General features: G+C 46.9%; 2 protein-coding genes across 18 annotated transcripts in view; one reads left to right on the top strand and one right to left on the bottom strand.

Moving 5' to 3' along the window:
• Positions 1–1,829: 1,829 nt before the first annotated feature.
• Positions 1,830–11,192, bottom strand: DCAF11 (DDB1 and CUL4 associated factor 11). 12 transcript variants are annotated; one of them, XM_023227402.2, is made up of 15 exons: positions 10,901–11,192; positions 10,101–10,284; positions 8,766–8,893; positions 8,417–8,544; positions 8,077–8,141; positions 7,651–7,751; positions 7,277–7,423; positions 7,000–7,054; positions 6,591–6,659; positions 6,189–6,246; positions 5,909–6,094; positions 4,830–4,983; positions 4,308–4,460; positions 2,787–2,893; positions 1,830–2,688 (listed from the first exon to the last, which is right to left on the bottom strand). In XM_023227402.2, exons 2-15 carry the CDS (start codon positions 10,121–10,123, stop codon positions 2,554–2,556), a joined length of 1,509 nt encoding a protein of 502 aa, XP_023083170.1. In that variant the 5' UTR covers positions 10,124–10,284; positions 10,901–11,192; the 3' UTR covers positions 1,830–2,553. The 12 variants fall into 12 exon arrangements, with proteins under 12 accessions (XP_023083170.1, XP_023083164.1, XP_023083166.1 ...); XM_023227396.1 differs by having other exon boundaries at positions 10,078–10,284; XM_023227398.2 differs by having other exon boundaries at positions 8,766–8,838; positions 10,901–11,115.
• Positions 10,804–23,818, top strand: part of NRL (neural retina leucine zipper) — a 37,459-nt gene continuing 24,444 nt past the window's right edge. For 2 of the 6 annotated variants that reach the window (XM_023227416.2, XM_023227420.2), the window contains exon 1: positions 10,804–11,102. The gene's annotated coding sequence lies outside the window, so the exon portion shown is untranslated. Of the gene's footprint in view, positions 11,103–22,122; positions 23,357–23,818 lie in introns of those variants that run through there. The other 4 variants (XR_002734769.2, XR_002734770.2, XR_002734768.2 and 1 more) reach the window with 4 other exon arrangements.

Below are 23,818 nucleotides of genomic sequence, written 5' to 3' on the forward strand. Positions count from 1 at the left end.
TCAAGCGATTCTCCTGCCTCAGCCCTCTTGAGTAGCTGGGACTACAGGTGCCTGCCACCACACCTGGCTAATTTTTGTATTTGTAGTAGAGATGAGGGTTCACCATGTTGGCCAGGCTGGTCTTGAACTCCTGACCTCAGGTGATCCACCTGCGTTGGCCTCCCAAAGTGCTGGGATTACAAGCGTCAGCCACCATGCCCAGCCTAAAAACAATATAACCTAGATGCACTGGGAAACCAACAAAATTGACTCGCCTTATGCAATATTCACTTTATTGCAGTGGTCTGGAAATGAACTCACAGTATCTCCTAGGTGCCTGTACAACAAACATTTTACATTATTTCGCTAACATAAAATTGTATTGTAAATGCATCTCTTACTGAGAATGGATGGTCTGTGGGGCTTTGATCTAATGAAGCTGTAAGGATACTAACAATTTGAATTTCTCTCTTAATTTGGTGCCCTGGAAGTAACACAGGTTCTGGGTGAGATGGATAGCACCTTGGGTAACTTTATCACTTGGCAGACAGGGACTGAAAAGGTGGGTGGGAAAGGAGATCTGGCACGGGAGTTTCACACTAGGTATATCAATTTGAGGAATGAGAACACAGAAGCCAAGGATCTGGACAATTTATTTATTTATTATTTATTTTCGAGACAGGGTCTCACTCTGTCACCTAGGCTGGAGTACAGTGGCACAACCACCGCTCACTGCAGCCTCGACCTCCTGGGCTCAGGTGATCCTCCCACCTCTGCCTCTGAGTAGCTAGGACTACAGGCATGCGCCACATCTGGCTCATTTTTTAATTTTTTTGACACGGAGTTTTGCTCTTGTTGCCCAAGCTGGAGTGCAATGGCATGATCTTGGCTCACTGCTCTCGGCTCACCTCTGCTCTCGGGTTCAAGCAATTCTCCTGCCTCAGCCTCCCGAGTAGCTGAGATTACAGGCACCCGCCACCACGCCCGGCTAGTTTTTTTGTATTTTTAGTAGATACGGGGTTTCACCATGTTGGCCAGGCTGGTCTCAAACACCTGACTTCAGGTGATCCACATACCTCAGCCTCCCAAAATGCTAGGATTACAGGCGTAAGCCACCATGCCCGGCCTACTTTTTGTGTTTTTTGTAGAGATGGGGTTTTGCCATGTTGCCCAGGCTGGTCTCAAACTCCTGGGCTCAAGCGATCCATCAGCTTTGGCTTCCCAAAGTGCTAGGATTACAGGTGTGAGCCACCACGCCTAGCCTGTTTATTCTTTTAAAACTGCCTATTTTGCCATGAAATAGGTACCCTTGCTGTGAAAGCCTGTGAACATCCCTGGATATGTGTACTGTCATTTAAAAACTGCCTTAGAGGGCATGAAATGTTGTCGGGCAAGATCTATTCAGAGCTGGGTGTGAGCTCTAGCCCTCTCCCTGACTCTTGGTTTGCTCTGGGGTATGAGGTTGAGTGTGAGGCGCCCACTGGGGCCTGGCATCAGGGCCGACTTGCTTCTCTCAGGCTCTGCGTTCATGGGCTACCTCTTCCAAAGACTGCACAGCTCCAGGCCCGGCCTCAGAGCAGAGGTGATGTGGTATTATCAGGCTCTAATGGAAAGTGTGCTCTCTCGATATCTACTTGCAGGGAAGCTTCTGAAATTGGTGAGGGAGCACCTGTTGCAAGGCTCAGTGAACAAATGGTTTTGGTATTTCCCTTTTTCATGGGGCATCAGAAGGGTATTTTCTCCCACACAGGATTGCATCTGAAGACTCTGTTGAAACTGTGTTTTCCCGAAGTGAGATGAAAGATCTCAGATAGGAAAGAGACAGTGAGAGAGAGAGACAGACACTGAGCCAGGTTCCCACGCAGTTTATTGAGGGAGCCAAAGCCAGTGAGAGGACAAAGGAGTCCTACTTCATCCTACTTCCTTAAAGCTATGTGCCTCCAGCATGAAGGGACCTTCTCAGAGGGCAGGGCCTGCCCTATGAGGGGCCACATGGAGCCCTGTGGAGACTCCTACCTCTCATACCACAGCCTGTCCTACCCCAAAGACCCAGACATGAGAGCAGACATAATCCCCACCCCAGGAGGGTGCTGAGGAAACACCCTTACGCATGCCCCTCCCCTAGAGACCTCAGGAAGAAAGGCCAGGACACCTGTCCTGTGTTCGGCCAGTCGAATCCTCAACGTGAAGACCTGGGCAACAGGCCTGGCTGACAGGTCTGTTCAGATGTGGCCTCAGGCATCTACTCTAGAATCCAACCCCTAACATTCAAACATGATTAAAAACACCCAGGACACTTCTCTTGCTGGCAGAGGCCACAACCCAGATAATGGCAGTCCTGCCAAACTCTGGCCAGAGATAGGGACCCAGGCTGACTGGGTGTGAGCATGTAAGGAGACCACTCTGCCCCATGGGGAGGATCTTCCAGGGCTCAGCTGAGGCTCAGAGCCCGGGCTTCTGTTTCTCCCCATCCAATGCCAGTGATTCCTCCAAACATTCCCCACAAGGGAGAAAAGGAGGAGGAGGCAGAGAGCTTATCAAGAGGTTCACCCTGTATGGGGCTGGAGGTCGGATCTACTGGGGTGAGGAAAAGGCTGTAGAGGAGTGGGGCACTGGGGCAGGGGCGCTGGCACATTCGTCGGATTCTGGCATGTCATCCTGGAAGTACTCAGCCTGGCGGTACTGCCACAGACGCAGGTTCCCGTCCCACTGCAGGGCAGAGGGTGGCAAATAGTCAGGAGGTGCTGCCCCCACCCCAAGTCCAAGCCCCAGACATGTGCCAGCGCCCCCAACCCTTGCAACCTCACCGAACTGCTGACAATCTTCTCTTCAAAGGGGTGCCAACTGACATCACGCACACAGGCCTTGTGGTTCGTCAGCTTCTTCACAATGTGGCCACTGAGAAGGTCGTACACTGTCCAGGACAGGCAAGAGTGGAGAGGGACCACCACAAGACCTCTAAACTATCCCTCACCTCCCTGTGAGTAGCATCACTGACCTTTCAGGCAACTTCCCATGTTCCCATGGGAGCAAAGCCCACACGAGCAGACTGTGTTATTTCTGCTTCTATCCCTGTTCCTTTCCCTAATTTGGGTTGAGGGTATGGTTTGTGTGGGTGTGGGTATTTCTGGTCCTTAGCTAAATTTCATAGGGGCTACAGTTAAGAAAATGCAGTGGCTTTAAAGATTTTAGTAAGATATGGAAGGCACCACAAAAGTGAACACCGAGCTGTCTGGGGGAGTGTGCACCTGCTGCACCTTGTCTGGACAGGGTGCATCTTTCTTTTGTTATGGCTCTGTGAGTGTCTCTTTGGGGACAGCACTGCCTTAGACTCCTTATATCTGCAGCTGTGCTTGTGGTTTTTTTCTTTCTTTCTTTTTTTTTTTGAGACGGAGTCTCGCTCTTATTGCCCAGGCTGGAGTGCAGTGGCACTATCTCGGCTCACTGCAACCTCTGCCTCCCAGGTTCAAGTGATTCTCCTGCCTCAGCCTCCCAAGTAGCTTGTGATTACCGGCGCCTGCCATCACCCCTGGCTAATTTTTGTATTTTTAATAGAGACAGGGCTTCACCATGTTGGCCAGGCTGGTCTCAAACCCCTAAGGTCAGGTGATCCGCCTGCCTCGGCCTCCCAAAGTGCTGGGATTACAGGTGTGAGTCACTGTGCCCGACCTTTTTTTTGAGACAGTTTCTCACTCTGTCACCCAGGCTGAAGTGCGGTGGCACAATCATGGCTCACTGCAGGCTCGACCTCCTGGGCTCAGGTGATTCTCCCACCCTTGCTTCCCAAGTAGCTGGGACTACATGCCTGTGCCACTACGTCCAGCCATTTTTTGTAGAGAAGAGGTTTCTCCATGTTTCCCTGGCTGGTCTCAAACTCCTGGGCTCAAGCGATCTGCCCTCATTGGCTTCCCAAAGCACTGGGATTATAGGCATGAGCCACTGTGCCCAGCTTATTTCTTCCTGTGCTTTTCTGCTTCAGCGACTGCATGTCCCTTTACTACTTGCTGCCATCTTCCTGTGTCATTTTGTCTCTGTTCCCTCCTACCTTTCATCTGCAACCTCTTTCCTTGTCTGGCTGAAAAACAGAACCAACTATATTTTTGGCAATCTATTATATTTACTGTCTAGAATTCTATGTTCCTTTTCTTAATTTAAAACACTGAAAAATAGAATGGTTTCTATTTCTTTGTTTAAGCCTCCAAGCTAAGTTAGATTTTACCTGTAGCTGTCACTGGGCTTTTTTAAGGTGGTCACAGGTTGTTATAGGTGGAACGGCAAGGAGTCATTCCTGCCCTTCCTGAGGCCCCCTGTTCTGACACAGTCCTTACCAACCACTTTGCCAGTGGAGCAGCCACTGTAGATGAACTGCTGGCCGGTGCTGTGAATGGGGGAGAACCGGCAGCGGATGAGGGTGTGCAGCACTCCGTGGCCCCGGTAGGTCATCAAGGAGCTGTCCCCTGGGAGCTTCAGCTTCCGCCAGGCTGGGTAGGGATGCAGAGTAAGCCCTAGGTTAGGGAATCTGCTCTGGGATTGTTTCGTACCAGCAGTCCTGAGCAAGGATCGATGCCCAGAGACAAATGCCTTTCCAACTTTCAAGTGGTGGCTCTTTCTCCACCTAATAGTGGACAGTCTCCAATATGGCCCTGCTGGTTAATCATTATACTTAAATACTTCGGTATTGGTGGATTCTGAGTGACCCCCACCCAGGCCCCAATCCTAGGAACCTCTGGCCATTCCATCTGTGATTTAGCAAATAAAGAGTTAATGCCTGGTAAAGAGGGCTGAGGGGGAGATCCTTCAGGGCGCCAAGGCTACAGACAAATCCACTGTGCATGTACCTCCATTCTCACCTTTTTTGGGCACCTGCTGCCAGCGATAGTCCCAGTTTTGCTGTGTGGCAGCCTGGCGTGAGGCTTCCATGCCTTCCCGGCTGGAAAAGCGTCGGATATCCCAGAGTTTGATGGTCTGGTCTTTAGAGTTGGAGATGAGATATCGAGCATCACCCTATGAATTCAAAGGTGGATAGTGAAGCATCAGAGCTTGCAAATGTCGGCACCTGTCAGTCTAGTTCCTGTTCTCTAGTTGAGCAGAAGAACTCTGGCCTCTGGTTTTGCTTGCCTCTCTTCATCCCGGTGAACTCATTTTCAGTATTCTGCCTCAGATCCTACCACCTAGCTAGGTTTTTCTTTCCTTGCCCAGGGTACTGGCTGGCTTTTCTATTCTAGCCTGAATCAGACTGTCTTTCATTTTTCCTTTTTTAATTTTTTTTTAGAGACAGAGTCTTGCTCTAGCGTCACCTAGGCTGGAGTGCAGTGGCGCGATCTCGGCTCACTGCAAGCTCCGCCTCCCGGGTTCATGCCATTCTCCTGCCTCAGTCTCTCAGGTAGATGGGACTATAGGCGCCCGCCACCATGCCCAGCTAATGTTTTTGTATTTTCAGTAGAAATGGGGTTTCATCGTGTTAGCCAGGATGGTCTCGATCTCCTGACCTCGTGATCCGCCCGCCTCAGCCTCCCAAAGTGCTGGGATTACAGGCGAGAGCCACAGCGCTCAGCCTTAACTTTTTTTTTTTTTTTTTTAAATAAATAGAGACGAGGTCTCACTAGGTTTCACAGGCTGGTCCGGAACTCCTGAGCTCAAGTGATCCTTCCACCTTGGTCTCCCAAAGTGCTAGGATTACAGGTGTGAGCCACCACACCTGGCCAGTCTTCAATTTTTCTTGTATGGAAAGCCCTGTCTTGCTCTTTGAGGACTGGTGAGTACAGATGGAATTCATGTTCCCTGGCTTGAGCCCCTTCCCTAAACTCCAACTCTTACAAACCTTGGTCAATAAGGAGCTTGTTAAATTCCCACACCAGTCCACTTTCATGCCCTCCTGGGCAACCAGAACCATAGTAGCCTGGCTGTGCAGTCCTGCCTTCTGGCCCACCTTGCTGTCAATGAAGGTGATGCCATCCTGGTGTCCAGCCAGTGCACCCACAGGCTTGGGGTCATCCTCCCGCATGGTGCGTCGATCCCACACTTTGCAGATGGCATCGTCTCCCCCAGAGAACAGGATTTGGGAGCTTATATCAGCAAAGGCCACTGCATTCACATCATCCTCATGGGACTCAATCTAGGCAAAAAGGAGGCCAGTATATAAGACCTCTTTCTACGTCTTATAATAAGTCGAAGACCAGGAAGCAGAGGCTGTCTCTCAGGAGCCATACCTGAAGGGTGCGCCGGTTCTGTTCTCGGTCAAAGACATACAGGCAGCCATCATTGGCCCTGAAAGGGAAGGGATAAAGGAGGGTCCTGGAGCCATGATGGAGAGGACCAATATGGTATATGCTCTAGAGAGTTCCACTGAGAAATCCTGCTCTGGGTCAAGTCCTTTGCTCTTTTTATACAGGAAGTAGGGGAAAAGTTAGCCGTGTTTCAAGGAGGCTTGACACCTCCCATCTTGTGCTGGGAAAATGGAGAGCAAGGGGTAAAGCAACTTGTAAATCCTGACCTTGAAGAAGGTCTGGTTGTTCTCTGCAGCTGCCAGTGCCATCTGTGTAACAGCAGAACTCATCTCTGGCAGAAACCCCATCTTGTTATTGAGGGAAACATAGCCCAAAAGCACTCACCCTCCTAGTACTTCTCGTCCATCTGAGGAGACGGCAATGGAGAAGACAGCAAAGCGACGCTCATCTGGCCTGAAAGCAAAGAAGCAGCTGGGTTAAGTGGACTTCCCTTCAGCTTTTGTTAATTTACATAGAATCTGACAACAGTTGTAAGGCACATCCCCAGGGGAAAAAAGAAGTCGGGCTAACATGTACTACAATGCAGATTCTCAGTGAGAACCCAGAAATCATCCCGCAAGCATCTATTTTACCCAGTCCTCTGGCTGACAAGATGGTGCTTCCCTCCCAGGAATGCACAGACCCATCAGTATACTTTTTCCCCTAAGCAGAACTTCCAACTCAAGAGGTTTGCTCCTGAAGAGCTTCCCTTGAGAAGTTTCTGATGAGTCTGACCAGAAAGGGAAGCCAGTACCTGAGATCCAGGGCAGTGTGTGTATCTCCCTCACCATAGATACTGCAGATATGAACTAAGAGAAGCAAAAAAAAAAAAAAAACAAGAATCTTTCAGGGATGGGGAAGGAGAGTGGAAGTGAAACTAGGGAAGAGATCAAACAGAGGACAAGGGTACTGGAGCACTTTGGGAGTGATTTTCCCAGGATAAAGTGAGGGATCCCGGCTCAGAGGGGACAGGTGCATGGAAACCTCAGGTCCCAGGCTGAAGAGTCAGTGGAAGCCTGGTGCATACTCACTGTAATCGGACCAGCTGGAGTAGAGGAAGTGGTTCCCATCAGGGGTGAAGGCCACATCCAAGACGCTCCAGCCTACATCACGGGCCTTGATGCTCTTGAATTTATGGAAACGGCCATACCGGCAGTCATACAGTCGGATTGTCTGGTCTGTATAAGTAGAGATCAGGCAGAATTATGGAACACTTTCCTTGTAACTTTCCTAGATTAGATGTCTTCCACTCAGTGTACCTGTGGAGTCTTCCCTTTATCATGGGAAACACGCTCTGGCTAAGCATCCTTAAGCCAGGTCTGAGCTCCCCGTCTGTGGCTTTCTAGCCTCAGTCAGGGGGAATGTTCCATGTTCCAGGAAAAGACAGTTTTTCAGGGTCTGGTACCTTGGCAAGCAGACATGAATATTTGACCATCTTTGCTGTAGATGCCACAGAAAGCCTTCTGAGAGTAGCTATCAGTGAAGCCCAGATCATTGGGCAAGAAGCTAGGGAAGGAGAGAGAAAGTGAGGGTAAGGGGTGCTCAGGATAAGGAGTGTCCCAATTACCAGAATCCTAACAAAGCTGGAATATCAGAACAGTCATTCTTCCCTTTCGGCTGTGAGTGCAATCCCCCCGTCTTTCAATCATTCCACCATCCTCTAAATTTCTACAATTTTCTGCACTTTTCCACTTTGCTTACTCTCAAAGTTTCAACCCCATTTAACCTAACCTTTAATATCTCTGAGGCTCCTTTAACACCTACCCCTTCAAAGTTTAGGAGATAAGACCTATCTGGCCCTTAGAGTCTCTTCACCGAGCCCCATACTCACTGAGATATCACTCGAGACTGTTCTCCAAGGGAGAAGCTTCCCCGGTGGCAGAGGCCCCGTTCTCTCTAAATGGAAGAGATTGGGGAATATTGCTAGCAGAAATAGAGGGCCACTTCAGCCATATCAAACCCCCTCCTCCAACGACATTGCTCTTCTTATAGAAATGGACACAACACATCATAGTCTGTCCCACAGAACTCCAATGGAGGGTGGTTAACTCTCCAGCCCCAGCCCTTGAGGCTTCTTCCTTAGAAAGTTGACTTCCTTTTTCTCTGGGGCTGGCAGAGATTCTGGCTGCTTTGGCAGGCCTGCTGCCAGGCTGGGAGGTGGAGAGGCCTACCTGGTGCAACATTCGAGGAAAGCTGTGCTCCTGGGCGGCCCGCCTAAGCCCCAGCTGCCCTGTGGCCAGTTCCACTTGTGTCTTGATCTCATTGCATTCCAGCTCCCGGGTGTCAGGGGTAGCATCCACTGTGAGTACCAAGTAGAAGTTTCATCCTAGATCTTCCAGCCTCAGAGGACAGTTAGCAGAACTGTACCCAAGCCCACCCCTGTGGCTGAATATACTGGGGCTGTAAGGACTCCTTATTCCTTAAATTATCGTACCTTCTTTCAATGTAACCTATCATTCAAAATATCACGAAAAGGTTTTCCAGTAAATGTCTTCCAACATTAGGGACTTTTCCTCTTACCAGGTGGGTTGTATCGATCCCCAAGACGACCATCCCAAGCTCTGTCATTCTCTTCCTCTGAGTCCAAGAGGGCCTGAATGAATTGTAAATTTGCTGCACCTCCTCCCTGCACCAACCTCACTTGGCCTCTGTGGAGAGACCCCCATTATAAAGGAGGGGACTTCTTCCCCCAAACCAACCAAATTCAGAGTAAATGGCTATCTAGCTCTTAGACCACTTGATACTCATTTTGAGGTTGGAGGTTGATTAGACCTTGGCTGTTATTTTTTGGTCTATAAAACACAGTAGGAAAGTGAGTCTTACTCTTACAGCAAGAGTAAGACCAACATGCTGTGGACGTGACCTACTAAGTTGACCTCCCAGAGAGCTAAACATTCTAACTGCATTTCCTTAGAGCAAGAGCAAGACTAATACGCTGTGGACATGACCTACTAAGTTGACCTCTCAACGAGCTAAACATTCTCACAGCATTTCCTTCTGAGCCTCTGCCTGAGAAGTCCACCACAGAAGACAATATTCTAAGCTGGGTGTGGTGGTGTGTGTAACTGTAGTCTTAGCTACCTGGGAGGCAAGGATTGCTTGAGCCCAGGAGTTGCAGGCTGTGGTGTGCACTGTGATCACACCTGTGAATAGACTGTTCTCCAGACTGGGGAACACAGTGAGCCCTGTCTATGTCTACTGAAAACAACACAAAACACAAACAAAAAAGAATACAATATTCTGATGGGACCCCCAAGCTCATCTTCTCCTCAAAGAGCCATAAGCAAAGAAAGCAAGCCAGCTGCACTCTTTTCCAGTCAATTCCAGGTGGTCTCTCCCTTCAAGGCATTCTTTCCTCAAGAACAAGTTAGAGTCAGGGCAAATTAAACTTGTTTTTCAAGTAAATCGAAGTGACCTCATCAAAGTGGCCTCATATCACGTGTCAACTGACTTACCAAAAAGTTCAACACTCGGTTTCCATCTCTTCACCCCTTACATCACTTCTTTCCCACCAGGAACCTCCCCCCATCCTTTTTTTTTTCAAACTTACTTGGAAAATAGATTATATTCGTGTAGTCACAGAGAGAGGCTCCCTGAATAGCCTCTCAAACACATGAGCAGGTCCTCTTGGTGACCCTCCCTAGGTAAGAACCACTCTTACTGGGTAGGAAGCTGAGTGCCATGGGTGCCCAGCAGGGAAAGGCTGTTCCGCTCAAACAGAACAGCTGTCCTGAGCGAATCCTATTTCCTAACCTCTGTAATTTTCCTGCCTGGAGATGGGATCAAGGCATTGTGGTAGCACCTGGTAGGGTCACACCAGAGGGTAAGTTACCTGCGGAGGAGATAGGCCAGTACCTGGGCCAGATCCACATCTTCATCCTCTTCTTCCTCTTCCTCACTCCGACGCAGGCCAGCCCCTCTTCGGGACAAGCCCTCGGAGGGGTCTCCGGACCCGGATCCTGCACTGCTGCTGTTCCGTGATCCCATCTTCTGGTCACAGCATCCTTAGGTACTGTGCGAGGGCTCCGCCTGTCACCTCCTTGGGTTTGGTGAAAGCAAAGCGTGCTCTAGAAATACCAGGGTCTCCTGAGACGGGGTAGTAGCTATCTCTAGGAGGGTGACCCTTCCTCGGGGCTGAGATCCCTTTTCTTTAGCCTATGCCAACTACCAAGGCGTCGGGAACACAAACGTTCCCCAATCCTGTGAAGCAAAGAAAGCAAGAGTGAACCGTAGTGCGCTACCCTAGCTCACCAACTGAAGAAAGATTTGTTTTCTACACCAAACTCACCTATCGCAGTCCCTGGACAAGGGAGCGGGAGGGGTGTTGGGTGGTGTAGGATTCCCAGGTAACCTCTCTGACAGACCAATCGAAATCCCTCGCGGAAGAAAGCACTTCAGTAGCTTATCTCATCTAACCAATTAGAAACCTTACGACTCAAAGACCCTCGGCACCCCCCTTACCGACCAATCAGAGCGCCTCCTTACGAAAGCCGGCAGCAATAACAGCCAATGAAAATAGAATTTGGCCTAACACCCCTCCTTCCTTGCCTCACGCCCACGTGGTGCGCCGGGGGTGTGTACGCCAAGAGGGGGAGGAAGCCGAGAAGCACCTCCCACTGAAGCCGGCGGTTACCGCCCCACGAGAGACCACCCACCAGCCAGGAGCGGTCTCAGGACCCGCAGCGGCGCGAGGCCTTGTTACACCGACTGCAGCCACTGCGTTGGCCAACCGCTGCTCCGTCACGCGCCTGGCTCGTCACGCATCTCGCGGCTTCCCGGCCGGCGGGCTGCAAACGTCACACGACGGCCCCGCCCCCTTGGCCAGCCAACTGGACAGCGGAGCGCGATGATTAATAGGTAGGCGGGAGAATGCGTGAGGGGCCTGAGGGGAGGAGAAAGTGCTCACCCGAAGAGGGCTGTTAGCTCTTGTTGGGGAGGAGTAAGTGAGAACTGACAACTTCCTGGATCAGAGACAGCCGAACTAGACGTAATGGCTGAGAGGCGGGGCTTAAAAAAGAAACGATTGGTGGTTCGCTACCGAGAGGTATTTTAGCAAGGGATACAATTTACCGTCGGTCCCTAAAGATCATTTGGCATCGCACTTTTCAGACAGTGCCCAGGGGCCTCGTCTTTAAGCCCACTGCTTCCCCCGTCGAGCTGGAGCCGTTCTCCTGTCGCTGGCTGCAGGTCCAGTAGGTCCTGCCCTAAGGAGTGCCCGGCGTCCCAGTAGGCCTCCACACCGTCCTTCCGGGCTTAGCTTTTCGAAGCCTTGCTCTTGAGACGGCCCCCTTTTAGACCTCCCTTTATCCGCTCGGCAATTTTTTAAGACAATCCCTGGCCTTCTGCCGCGGTCTTTGCAGACGTTCCCTAATACACGCATCTTTCTCTCAAAGCTTTTCCGGTTCCGCTGTCCATTTAGACGCTCCCTTGGCCCTCCGGGATTTGCAGACCTTCCCTAGACCCTCTGTCCTCACAGTGCCTTTCCCTCCCCGGCCGCGGGTCCAGGGTGCGTGCGCGCCGCCTCTTGCCCCCTCCTGCCCCCTCCTGCCCTCTCTTGCGGGTTTATGAGTAACAAGCATGAGTCCAAGGCCGGGACTTGCCATATCTCTGAACCTCGGCCTGGCTGGGTGGGGAAGTGTGTGGGGTTCAATGACCTTGCTGTCTCCGGCTTAGAGGTCCAGGGTCCGAGCTGAACTTCAGTCCCCGCAGCCTGCACTCCCTTGGGAAAGCTGCGAGCTTCCCTCCGCCCGCTCCTGAGGGCAGCGATGGGAGCGAGGGCTCGTGGCCCTCTTGGGCCCTCTTGGGCCCTCCTGGGGCCTCTCCCAGTGAGGGCGAGGGTTTGGCCAGCTTTCGGGCGACGTCTCCTAGTCTCCAGACCCGGAGGCCTGAGCTTGTCACCAGGGCTAGCTTTGATGGGCTCTGCGCTTAGAAGGGTCCTGAATGCTTGGTTTAATGTTCTACTGTTAACGGTCTTGAAATTATCAATAATTTCAAAGCAAGTGCCTGGCATTTTCAACTTACAATGGACTCCACTGATTATGTAGGCGGTCTGTAGGCGGTATGCTGGGCGCCCATCCTCTATTGCCAGATTACTTACTATCTGTGCTTTGACGTTTATTGAGACTTTAAGATTCCGTGGTTTCTGGGTTATCCAGCCTGGAAAATCGGGATATTTATTTATTTATTTATTTAGAGCCGAGATCACACCACTGCACTCCAGCCTGGGCTACAAAAGCGAAACTCAAACAACAAACAACAACAGCAACAAGAAAAAACCAACTAAACAAACAAAAAAACACTTATGCCTCTTCCGCCAGTTGATCTGTTGAAGAATCCTCTAACAGCGTTTCGTGCTTAAGAACCCACAAGTGAGCTGGGTGCGGTGGCTCACGACTATAATTCCAGCACCATGGGAGGCCGAGGGGGAGGATCATTTGTGGCCGGGAGTTCAAGGCCAGCCTGGGCAACATAGTGAGACCCAGTCTACGAAAGGAAAAAAAATAACCGGCCATCGTGGCCCGTGCCGGTGGTCCCAACTTACTTGGGAAGGCTGAAGGAGGGAATCTTGAGCCCATGATGTGGAGGCTGCAGTGAGCCATGATTGCTCCACTGTACTGCAGCCTGGGCACAGAGCTAAAGCCTGTCTCTAAAAAAAGAAAACCAACAAATGGCTCACTATTGTTCATTGTTTCAAATACAAACTTCCAAACCTGGTTGTCTATATTTAGTAACCTCATTTTTTGATAATTCTGCCAAGCAAATATGCCAATAAATACCTTATTTTTACCTCTGTACCTTCCCAGGAAAATTTCTATCAGAGGGAAGCTGTGTCTACCCAACTCCCTTCCTCAGTCTTGCACTTTGACTCAGTAATACTGCTTCCAGAAATCTAGCCCCGACCTGCATACAAATTTATGTTCTACATAGCAATTATTGGTAAAAGTAGAACACTGGAAACAAAGATCTAAATATCTTGCAATATAGAATTGGTTAAATGAATTATAGTCCATGTGGTATAGACACAGAAATACCAGGTAGCTATTAAAATGGTGTTGTAGTCTTCGTTTTTTTTTTTTTTTTTAAGGTACTTATTCCTGGTACAGGTTTGTTGTAGCCTTCCATTTTTATACCATGGGAAATTGTGCAAACTACATTGTCAAGTTAAAAAAAAAAAGATAATCATTTCTTCTGGTGACATGTAATAGATGCAAAAACAATGTGGTTTCAGTTTTTCATTAAAAAGTATAATAGACGTGGTAGCTCATGCCTGTAATCCCAGTACTTTGGGAGGCTGAGGCAGGCAGATCACTTGACCCCAGGAGTTTGAGACCAGCCTGGGCAACATGATGAAACCCTGTCTCTACAAAAAATACAAAAAAAAAAAAAAAAGAGCTGGGCCTGTAGTCTTGGTTACCCAGGATGCTGAGGTGGAAGGATCAACTGAGTCTGGTCAAGGCTGCAGTGAGCCATGATGGTGCCACTGCACTTCATCCAGCCTGGGCGAGAATGAGACCCTGTCTCAAAGAAAAAAAAAAAAAGGATAATAATACCTAGCTCATTACATCATTAAACAAAGTGGAGAAGGCTTGCATGAACCGGTGACAAAGGTGTAGCTTCTACAAAGGGTTATGATTAATACAGCTATAGCACCTGAGGTCCAGAAAAACAAAAAACTTCTGTTAAATTTATCCCCTTAACAATTCATTTTTTGATTCTCTTTTCTCTTCTTCTTACAAATTAGTTCAAACCTGAATAAAATCTTTTAATTCAAGCTTTTGTAGTATGGAATTTGTACATTACTGAATAAAACATTTAAAAGTCATGGTAAATGTTAAAATAGCTGAGGTTTTATGACCAAAATGAATCCTCTTTCACATCAAATGGGAAAGAATATAAGATTCATCACTGGATTCATTGATTAATTTTTTTGTGTATAAAAGATTTTTTTTTTTTTTGAGATGGAGTCTTGCTCTGTCGCCCAGGCTGGAGTGCAGTGGCTCGTCCTTGGCTCACTGCAAGCTCTGCCTCCTGGGTTCACGCCATTCTCCCGTCTCAGCCTCCCGAGTAGCTGGGACTACAGGCATCTGCCACCACACCTGGCTAATTTTTGTATTTTTAGTAGAGATGGGGTTTCACCTTGTAGCCAGGATGGTCACGATCTCCTGACCTTGTGATCTGCCCGCCTTGGCCTCCCACAGTGCTGGGATTATAGGCGTGAGCCACCACGCCCGGCCACGTGCAAAAGATTTTTAAGCCTATGCAACTTGATTATTTCACTATGACCTGTAATGTTTTTCAAAATGTGTAAGAGCGTTTATATCTTAGGGTATACAATGTGTCTATTGAAATAAATAAAATGGCATATCTTTAAAAATAATTATGGTGAAGTTGTTTTGATATACTCAACTTTGCCTGCCCTCTCTTGATTTTGAAATTTGGTACGTTGCTTGGTTACAGTTTGTGAAGCACTTTTCATTTGAGTAACCTCTACTCTCTCCAGTTGCACTTAAAGTCACTTAAAGCCACAGAGAGGTTTTTCTACCTTCGGCACCCATTTTAGGACAATTTCTGGTAATTGCTAAGTAAATGTCAGCTAGTTGACTTCCTGCATGACCTGTTTTGGCCTGTTTCCTGCTCTTTAGCATCTCCACTAGAGGGCAGGCTGAGCTGGTGAGGAGAGAAAGAAAGGAGCCTTTTCATTCTCTAGCTAATCCTGTCCTCTTCTCCTCTACTGCGGCCCCCAGCCTGGTGACCACACAGAGCTCCTGGGACAGTTCCATTTTTGGAAGTGACTGATGCTCATACAGGTGTTTAAACATTGCCTTGTAGCATTCTCTGTGTCAATGGAAATGGAGAGTGTGCTAATTTACCTAGGGACTTAAAATGTGATGACTAGAAAGCCACTAAGTAATTATGGGATGTTCTAATACTCTCATGTCTTGTGTCTGTAAGAATCAGACTTTTCTGTGTGTAGGGTAGGAGCTACAGATGTAATATAAGTAAATACCCTTTAGTGGCCTGGGGTAGTGGCTCACGCCTGTAATCCCAGCACTTTGGGAGGCTGAGGCAGGTGGATTGCTTGAAACCAGGGGTTCAAGACCAGCCTGGCCAATATAGTGAGACCCCCATCTCTAAAAAAAAATAAAAATAAAAATTAGCCAGGTGTGGTGGCTTGCTGCTGTAGATACTCAGGAGGCTGAGGCAAGAGGATCATTTGAGCCCAGGAATTCAAAGCTGCAGTGAGCTGTGACCACACTACTGCATTACAGCCTGGCCAACAAAGCAAGACCGTGTCTCAGGAAAACACCAGAAACCCCTTTAGCCCTGATTTTGAATAGAACATATCAGTATGAATTCATGAGGTTTTATCTTCTGTTGCTACCCACCAAAAAGATCTAGAAACAATGACCAATCCAATATCAATGAACACTCCTAGCATCCAGACTGTGGTCTTAAAATGCCATTTCCCCCGAAAGAAGCCAGACCTTCTTAGAGAAATGGCTGATTCCAGGTTTGGGGAAGGAAATGAACACGATGAGCATGGAGCAACTTACACCATATAGCCGGGAAGCAAGGAGCGTGTATCATGTCAAAAGGACTCAGCTGTTTTTGGCCTAGCTTCCATAGCCAAATGTGGGACAATTTGAACATTTAATAAGGTCAATTTAATAAACAGTATGTTTAAATCCGTGAGTTCATAATGTTTGTGTGTAACTAACTGGTTACCTTTTCGAAGGATGATAGGAAATCAAATCATTATTTTGAAGATGGCAAATAAAGATAAAGAATTAAGCAGTTATCTTGCTGTTCCTGTATAAATGATACCACAGGGTGATGAAATATAAATGTCTATTTTATAAAATTATTGCAACTGTTATGACAACTCAAATATGGCTGTTTTGCAATCCCTAGTGAGTTAATGCATTTAGACACTGAACATCTGGGTCTGGATTCGTTAATGGATTAATTGAAGGAAAAGAAAGGAATGGAGGGGGAATCTGGAATCCGTAGACTGATAGAGACTTGAAAGACATGTGAAATTTTTTTTTTAAATGGGAGCAAAGCTAAACTATAGTGTCTAAGGATCTACATTTAGGTGATCAAACTATAAAAAATGCAAAGACGTATTTATTACTCACCATAGTATCCCCTGTGGCAGGAAGGGGTGGCTATGATAGAGATGGGCAACAGGGTCGGGGCGGGGCAGGGTTGGTGTCTGGCAAAGTTCTGCTTCTTTCCCTGGGTGATGTTCCAAAGGTGTTCACTTAATGATAGTTTATTCAGCCATACCTTTGTTTTAGATGGTTTTCTTTATCTGTGTTTTATTTTAAAATAAAAAGATTATAATGTGTTAACTATATTTTATTAGTTATCTGGAGCTGAAGGGCATGCAGCCCAATTTTATTCTAATTAATAAAAATCATTTTTAAGGCTAACACTTTCTTGTCCCTGTGCATTTAGATGCCAGAAAGGTGCCTGGAACTCCAGTTCCCTGCCTCTTAGCTGAAGGGATTTATTTTTCAATCTTTTTTCTTTCTCTCCTAGATTTTATTTACATTGCTCATGTTCCTTTTAAACTGTAGAGTCAGCAATATGTAATATACGCTTACAGGCCTACTCTAATCATTATAAAGTGGAAAGGTGATGATAGCTAACATATATTAAATGGCTATTCAGTGCCAGGAATAGTTCTGAGTGCTTTATTCCACAGACTCTTTTAATCTTCCCAACAAGATTGTAAGGTGTTGGCATTTCCATTTTACAGATGAAGCAACTGAGAGGCACCTCTGGCTTGAGTCTACTATGTGTTTAATACCTGTGCTATGCTGCTTCTGATGATATTCAGTTATATGCTATTTATGAAGCTAAGAATTTGGCTGTCTTTTATTATTTTTTAATTTTATTTATTTTATTTTATTTTTTTTGAGACAGAGTCTCACTCTGTTGCCCAGGCTGGAGTGCAGTGGTGTGATCTCAGCTCACTGCAACCTCCGCCTCCTGGGTTCAAGTGATTCTCCCTCCTCAGCCTCCTGAGTAGCTGGAATTACAGGTATGTGCCACCATGCCTGGCTAATTTTTGTATTTTTAGTAGAGATGGGGTTTCACCATGTTGGTCTGGCTGGTCTCAAACTCCTGACCTTAGGTGATCTGCCCACCTTGGCCTCCCAAAGTGTGAACCACCGTGCCTGGCCGGCTGTGTTTTAAAGTACAGTATACTCCATTGTTAACTTTGTTCTAACCTCTGTTCCACTCTGACCTTTAGATTTTTACACATTCTGGCTGGTTACTGGCATTTCCGATGAGAACACTTGGTGTTTCCTCTTCTAGGTTTTTCCTTTGAGGGAGTTCCCAATAATTCCATTTTATTTGTTGAAGTTTGTTTCCTTTTTCTGGGTAAAGACTCCCATACTACCCACCTTAGTTTATAATTCCCTCAGCCTGATCCATATTGCACAAAAGTTATCCTAAACTGATGCCCCTGACTCATGTGAGATCATTGTACCCTTTTCCTGATTACTCTCCAAAGTTGATTTCAGATGAATTTAGGCTAAGACCTTGATACTGAAAACTGTAGTCCCCAGACTGGCAGCATCAGCATTACTCAGGAGCTTGTAAGGAAAACAAAATCTTCAGGCTACTACACACTTGCTGAGTGACAATCTACATTTTAACAAGATCTCCAGGTGATTCAAAGGCACTTTTAAGTTTGAGAAACACGGAATAGGTGACTTTTTATTTTTTATTTTACTATTATTTTTTGAGACAGAGTCTCACTCTGTCCCCCAGGCTGGAGTGCAATGGCACGATCTCGGCTCGCTGCAACCTCTGCCTCCTGAGTTCAAGTGATTCTCCTGAATAGCTGGGATTACAGGCGCTTGCCATCATGCCCGGCTAATTTTTATATTTTTGTAGAGAAGGGGTTTCACCGTGTTGGCCAGGCTGGTCTTGAACTCCTGACCTCAGGTGATCCTCCCTCCTCAGCCTCCCAAAGTGCTGGGATTACAGGCATGAGCCACTGTGCCCAGCGGAATAGGTGACTTCTAAGATCCTTACATTTCTAGATGTCTATACTACTATGAAAGAAAGTCTGTGCAGTTTTATCACTTTAACCCTTACCTCTATTTACTAATGGTGAAGCTTTGGACAAATTACTTGACCTCTCTGTGCCTTTGTTACTTCATCTGTAAAATGGTAATTCCCCCAAAGGGTTGTTATGTATGTGCTTAGAACAGTGCCTTGTTGGAAATAGGCCTCCAAAATCTGGCCATAAACTGGCCCCAAAACTGGCCATAAGCAAAATCTCTGCAGCACTGTGACATGTTTGTGATGACCATGTCGCCCACACTGGAAGGTTGTGGGTTTACCAGAATGAGGGCAAGGAAGCCTCACCCACCCAGGGTGGAAAACTACTTAAAGGGGTTCTTAAGCTATAAACAATAGCATGAGTGATCTGTGCCTTAAGGACATGCTCCTGCTGCAGATAACTAGCCAGAGCCCATCCCTTTATTTTGGCCCATCCCTTTGTTTCCCATAAAGAATACTTTTAGTTAATCTATAATCTATAAAAACAATGCTTATCATTGACTTGCTGTCAATAAATACGTGGGTAAATCTCTGTTCGAGGCTCTCAGCTCTGAAGGCTTTGAGACCCCTGATTTCCCACTCCACACTTCTGTATTTCTGTGTGTAAGCCTTTAATTCCTCTGGTGCCACTGGGTTAGGGTCTTCCTGACCGAGCTGGTCTTGGCAAGTGGTGCCCGTATGTGGGGGCTCAAATTCAGGTCAAAGGGTCGCCAGAGCGACAGTTGGAGAATGTGGAACTAAGGTGGAGGACACTTGAGTACTCTTTTTTTTTTTTTTTTTTTTTTTTGAGACAGAGTCTCGCTCTGTCGCCCAGTCTGGAGTGCAGTGGCCGGATCTCAGCTCACTGCAAGCTCTGCCTCCCGGGTTCACGCCATTCTCCTGCCTCAGCCTCCTGAGTAGCTGGGACTACAGGCGCCCGCCACCTCGCCCAGCTAGTTTTTGTATTTTTTTAGTAGAGACGGGGTTTCACCGTGTTAGCCAGGATGGTCTCGATCTCCTGACCTCGTGATCCGCCCGTCTCGGCCTCCCAAAGTGCTGGGATTACAGGCTTGAGCCACCGCGCCTGGCCGACACTTGAGTACTCTTAAAGCAATCCCCGTGGTGAGTAAGAAGGGGAGCTCGGAAGCAGCAGGGTAACAGTGGGACAAGTGTGGGCTCTGGTTCATTCCACCTTGGAACCTTTTCACACAGATGATGAGGAGGAATGAGAGTATAATGAAGTAACAGAAGAAGTAACAGAGCAGGTTTGTTTGCCAGCTAAAGCTAAAGTGGCAAAGTAGGGAGAGGTTCATCCCTACCCTTCTGCACCCATCATCACTATTTTGAAGAAAAAGAGTGGCCTGACCCTCCAGATCTTTCTTTTCCAGAGGATCACTGGGCGAAAAGTAGTTGCCTCAGTGACTGTTCGAGCAGGGCCTTGAGCGACTGCTCTCAGTTCTATTCAGGCAGGAGTTCAGTAAGTTAGATGAGAGGGTGGTTTGGAGGCTTGGCAGTTGCCTGTTAGAATACACCCCCTAGATCAACAGAGAAATATTATAGCTACATTTGACTCTTTTCCTTTTAAATTACTCAAAGAATTTAACCAAGCTGTTAATCAGTATGGACCAGGTTCTCCTTTTGTAATGGGACTGTTAAAGAATGTTGCTGTTTCCAGTCAGATGATTCCTACTGACTGGGATGCTCTTACTCGAGCTTGTCTAACTCCTGCTCAGTTCTTACAATTTAAAACTTGGTGGGCAGATGAAGCTTCCATTCAGGCTGCTCACAACACCCAGGCCCAACCTCAAATTAATATAACTGCAGACCAACTTTTGGGGGTCGGCGGCTGGGCTGGTTTAGATGCACAAGTGATCATGCAGGATGATGCCATAGAACAGCTTAGAGGAGTGTGCATTAGAGCTTGGGAAAAAATCACTTCAGGTGGAGAACAATACCCTTTCTTTAGTGCTGTAAAGCAGGGACCAAAAGAACTGTACACGGATTTTATAGCTTGGTTACAGGAGTCTCTTAAACAGGTGATTGCAGATTCGGCTGCTCAGGATATAGTGTTACGGTTATTAGCTTTTGACAATGCTAAGCCTGATTGCCAGGCTGCTCTGCGACCTATTAGAGGGAAAGCACATTTAGTTGATTATATCAAGACCTGTGATGGTATCGGAGGTAATCTGCATAAAGCTACTTTGTTGGCACAGGCAATGGCAGGACCAAGAGTGGATAAAGGAAATACTCCGTTTCCTGGAGCTTGTTTTAACTGTGGAAAGCATGGTCATACTAAAAAAGAATGTAGAAAAAAATCAGCAAGTCAGGCCACCAGATAGGGGAAAAAAGAAAACTGCTGAACCTGAAATATGTCCAAAATGTAAAAAAGGAAAACATTGGACTAAACAGTGTCACTCTAAGTTTGATAAAGATGGGAACCCGATTTCGGGAAACGCTATGAGGGGCCCATCCTGGGCGCCATTCCAAACCGGGGCATTTCTGGCTCAGGCCATTCCCTCACCCCTGTACAATGTCTGTCCCCTGCCCCAGCCGGTAGTGCTGCAGTAGATTTATGCTGCACAAAAGCTGTGAGCCTTCTGCCTGGGGAACCCCCACAAAAGGTCCCAGCAGGAGTCTGTGGACCCTTGCCAGCGGGGACAATAGGATTACTTCTAGGAAAGTCTAGTTTAAGTTTAAAAAGGGTATAAATATAAACAGGAGTCATTGGTTCAGATTACAATGGGGAAATTCAAATTATTATATCTACTTCTGTTCCCTGGAAAGCAGAGCCAGGAGAGCATATAGCACAGCTCCTGATTGTGCCATATGCGGGAATGGGGGAAAAGTGAAATTAAATCAACAGGAGGATTTGGAAGCACAAAAAAACAAAGCAAAACAGCTTATTGGGTAAATCAAATTACTGATCAACATCCTACCTGTGAAATAACTATTCAGTGAAAGAAATTTAAAGGTTTGGTAGATACAGGAGCGGACATTTCAGTCATTTCTCTGCAGCACTGGCCACCCACTTGGCCAATTCAACCTGCTCAATTTAACATAGTTGGAGTTGGTAAAGCCCCTGAAGTATATCAAAGTAGTTATGTTTTGCACTGTGAAGGGCCCAATGGACAACCTGGGACTATTCAACCAGTTATAACTTCTGTACCTATAAATTTATGGGGAAGAGATTTATTGCAACAATGGGGAGCACAACTTCTAATTCCAGAACAATTATATAGCCCTCAAAGTCAACATATGATGCATGAAATGGGGTATGTCCCTGGTACGGGACTAGAAAAAATTTGCAAGGTTTAAAAAAACCACTTCAAGCGAAAGGACAGCAGTTCCCACCAAGGTTTAGAATATCATTTTTGATGGCAGCCATTGTTAAGCCTCCAGAACCTATACCTTTAAAGTGGTTAACGGATAATGTCCCAGGCTATACTAGCCAATCTCTAGCTACATTTTTCTCTGTATGGAATATTAAACACATTACTGGTATCCCATATAATTCTCAAGGACAAGCCACAGTGGAAAGAATGAATCTCTCCCTAAAATGGCAGTTGCAAAAGCAGAGGGAGGAAAACAGGGAATATGGAACACTGCAGATACAACTGAATTTAGCATTATTAACTTTAAATTTTTTGAGCCTGCCCAAAGGCCAGATGGTATCAGCAGCTGAACAGCATCTACAGAAACCAACTGCAAAGACAGAAGCCGAACAACTGGTTTGGTGGAGAGATCTGATAACAAAAAGTTGGGAAATAGGTAAAATAATAAACTTAGGGTAGAGGTTATGTTTGTGTTTTTCCAGGCCAAAATCAACAGCCAATTTGGATACTATCAAGACACCTGAAAGCTTATCATGAGCGAGATGCTGAGAAAGAGATTCCAGGAGGATCCCGAGGACCCCCCGGTTGCAGCCATGTTGAGACTGATGCTGAGAGAGGAGGACCCCAACTGTCACGAGTAACACCCGTTGAACACAGCCACCCACCTGGAGACAGATCAAGAAGCAGTCACAGATGGCGGAAGAAAACCTGAGCCAAGTGGGACAACCAGTCACAATGAGTAATTTCATGGTAGCTATGATAGCGGTGATCACCATTGCCATGTGTATTTCTTCACCAAGGGCTAACACAGAGAACAATTATACTTATTGGGCGTATTTATCAATCTTGTCTGGCAATAATGTCTGGATGTAATCACTCTGTGACACAGTTACACATGCTTTCTGATCTCAGTATTTACCATAATAAATCTGCTCCTATAATTGAGGCATACCGCCCTCAAAAACCTATTTGTAAACAGGATTGCCTCAGTTAGAAAAAATGAACGTACTTGTTTAGGAAGATTGCATTGCAGAACAGGCAGAAGTGCTGCTCTATGATTCCCATGGAGACATTATTAATTGGTCCTCTAAGGGGATCTTTAGCTTGAATTGCACCTCTCAGTCTGCATGCCATGGTCACACTATGTTCAGCTGGTCTGAACAAAGTGGTCAGATGGTAGAAATGGTAAGAAGTACGGCAAGAGTTCCTATTATTTGGAACCGTGGCGGTATAGTGACATCTCAACCTCAAATGATGTGGCCTGTTGTAGGAGCTAAACAAGGATTTGTGGAAACTGTTATTAAAAGAACAAACATTTAAGGCATCCCAGGCACACCTGACCTTAATGCCAGGAACCGGACAGGAGCTGCAGACAGATTAGCAGCTAGTAACCCATTAAAATGGATAAAAACACTTGGAAGCTCTGTGATGTCAATGATGATTGTGCTTTTAATCTGTGTCATTTGTCTTTGTATAGTCTGCAGATGCGGATCCTGACTCCTGCAACTCCTGCGAGAAGTAGCTCAGCGTGACAAAGCTGCCTTTGTTTTTATCACTTTGCAAATCAAATAAGGGGGACATGTTGGGAATAGGCCCCCAAAATCTGGCCATAAACTGGACCCAAAACTGGCCATAAACAAAATCTCTGCAGCACTGCAACATGTTCGTGATGGCCATGACACCCACGCTGGAAGGTTGTGGGTTTACCGGAATGAGGGCAAGGAACACTTGGCCCACCCAGGGTGGAAAACTGCTTAAAGGGGTTCTTAAACTACAAACAATAGCATGAGTGATCTGTGCCTTAAGGACATGCTCCTGCTGCAGATAACTAGCCAGAGCCCATCCCTTTATTTTGGCCCATCCGTTTGTTTTCCATAAGGAATACTTTTAGTTAATCTATAATCTATAAAAACAATGCTTATCACTGACTTGCCCTCAATAAATATGTGGGTAAATCTCGAGGCTCTCGGCTCTCAAGGCTGTGAGACCACTGATTTCCTATTCCACACCTCTATATTTCTCTGTGTGTGTCTTTAATTCCTCTAGCACCACTGGGTTAGGGTCTCCCTGACCGAGCTCGCCTCGGCAGTGCCTGGCACATAGAAGGTGCTACAGAAGTGTTGTTAGCTGTCCTAATATTGAATATGCTTCCATGAATACTGTGTAACTCCCAGTGCC

Source organism: Piliocolobus tephrosceles, chromosome 6, assembly GCF_002776525.5.
Source record: "Piliocolobus tephrosceles isolate RC106 chromosome 6, ASM277652v3, whole genome shotgun sequence".
In the NCBI taxonomy this organism is placed as follows: domain Eukaryota; kingdom Metazoa; phylum Chordata; class Mammalia; order Primates; family Cercopithecidae; genus Piliocolobus; species Piliocolobus tephrosceles.

What these genes read in the sequence shown, in the direction of transcription:
- DCAF11 (XM_023227396.1), bottom strand. Translation starts at nt 10,232, where the DNA reads ATGGGATCACGGAACAGCAGCAGTGCAGGATCCGGGTCCGGAGACCCC. An exon ending in CTGGCCTATCTCCTCCGCAG is followed by an intron (nt 8,894 to 10,077) that starts GTAACTTACCCT and finishes GTCTCTCCACAG; the next exon opens with AGGCCAAGTGAGGTTGGTGC. An exon ending in GCAGCAGGTGCCCAAAAAAG is followed by an intron (nt 4,461 to 4,829) that starts GTGAGAATGGAG and finishes ATCCCTACCCAG; the next exon opens with CCTGGCGGAAGCTGAAGCTC.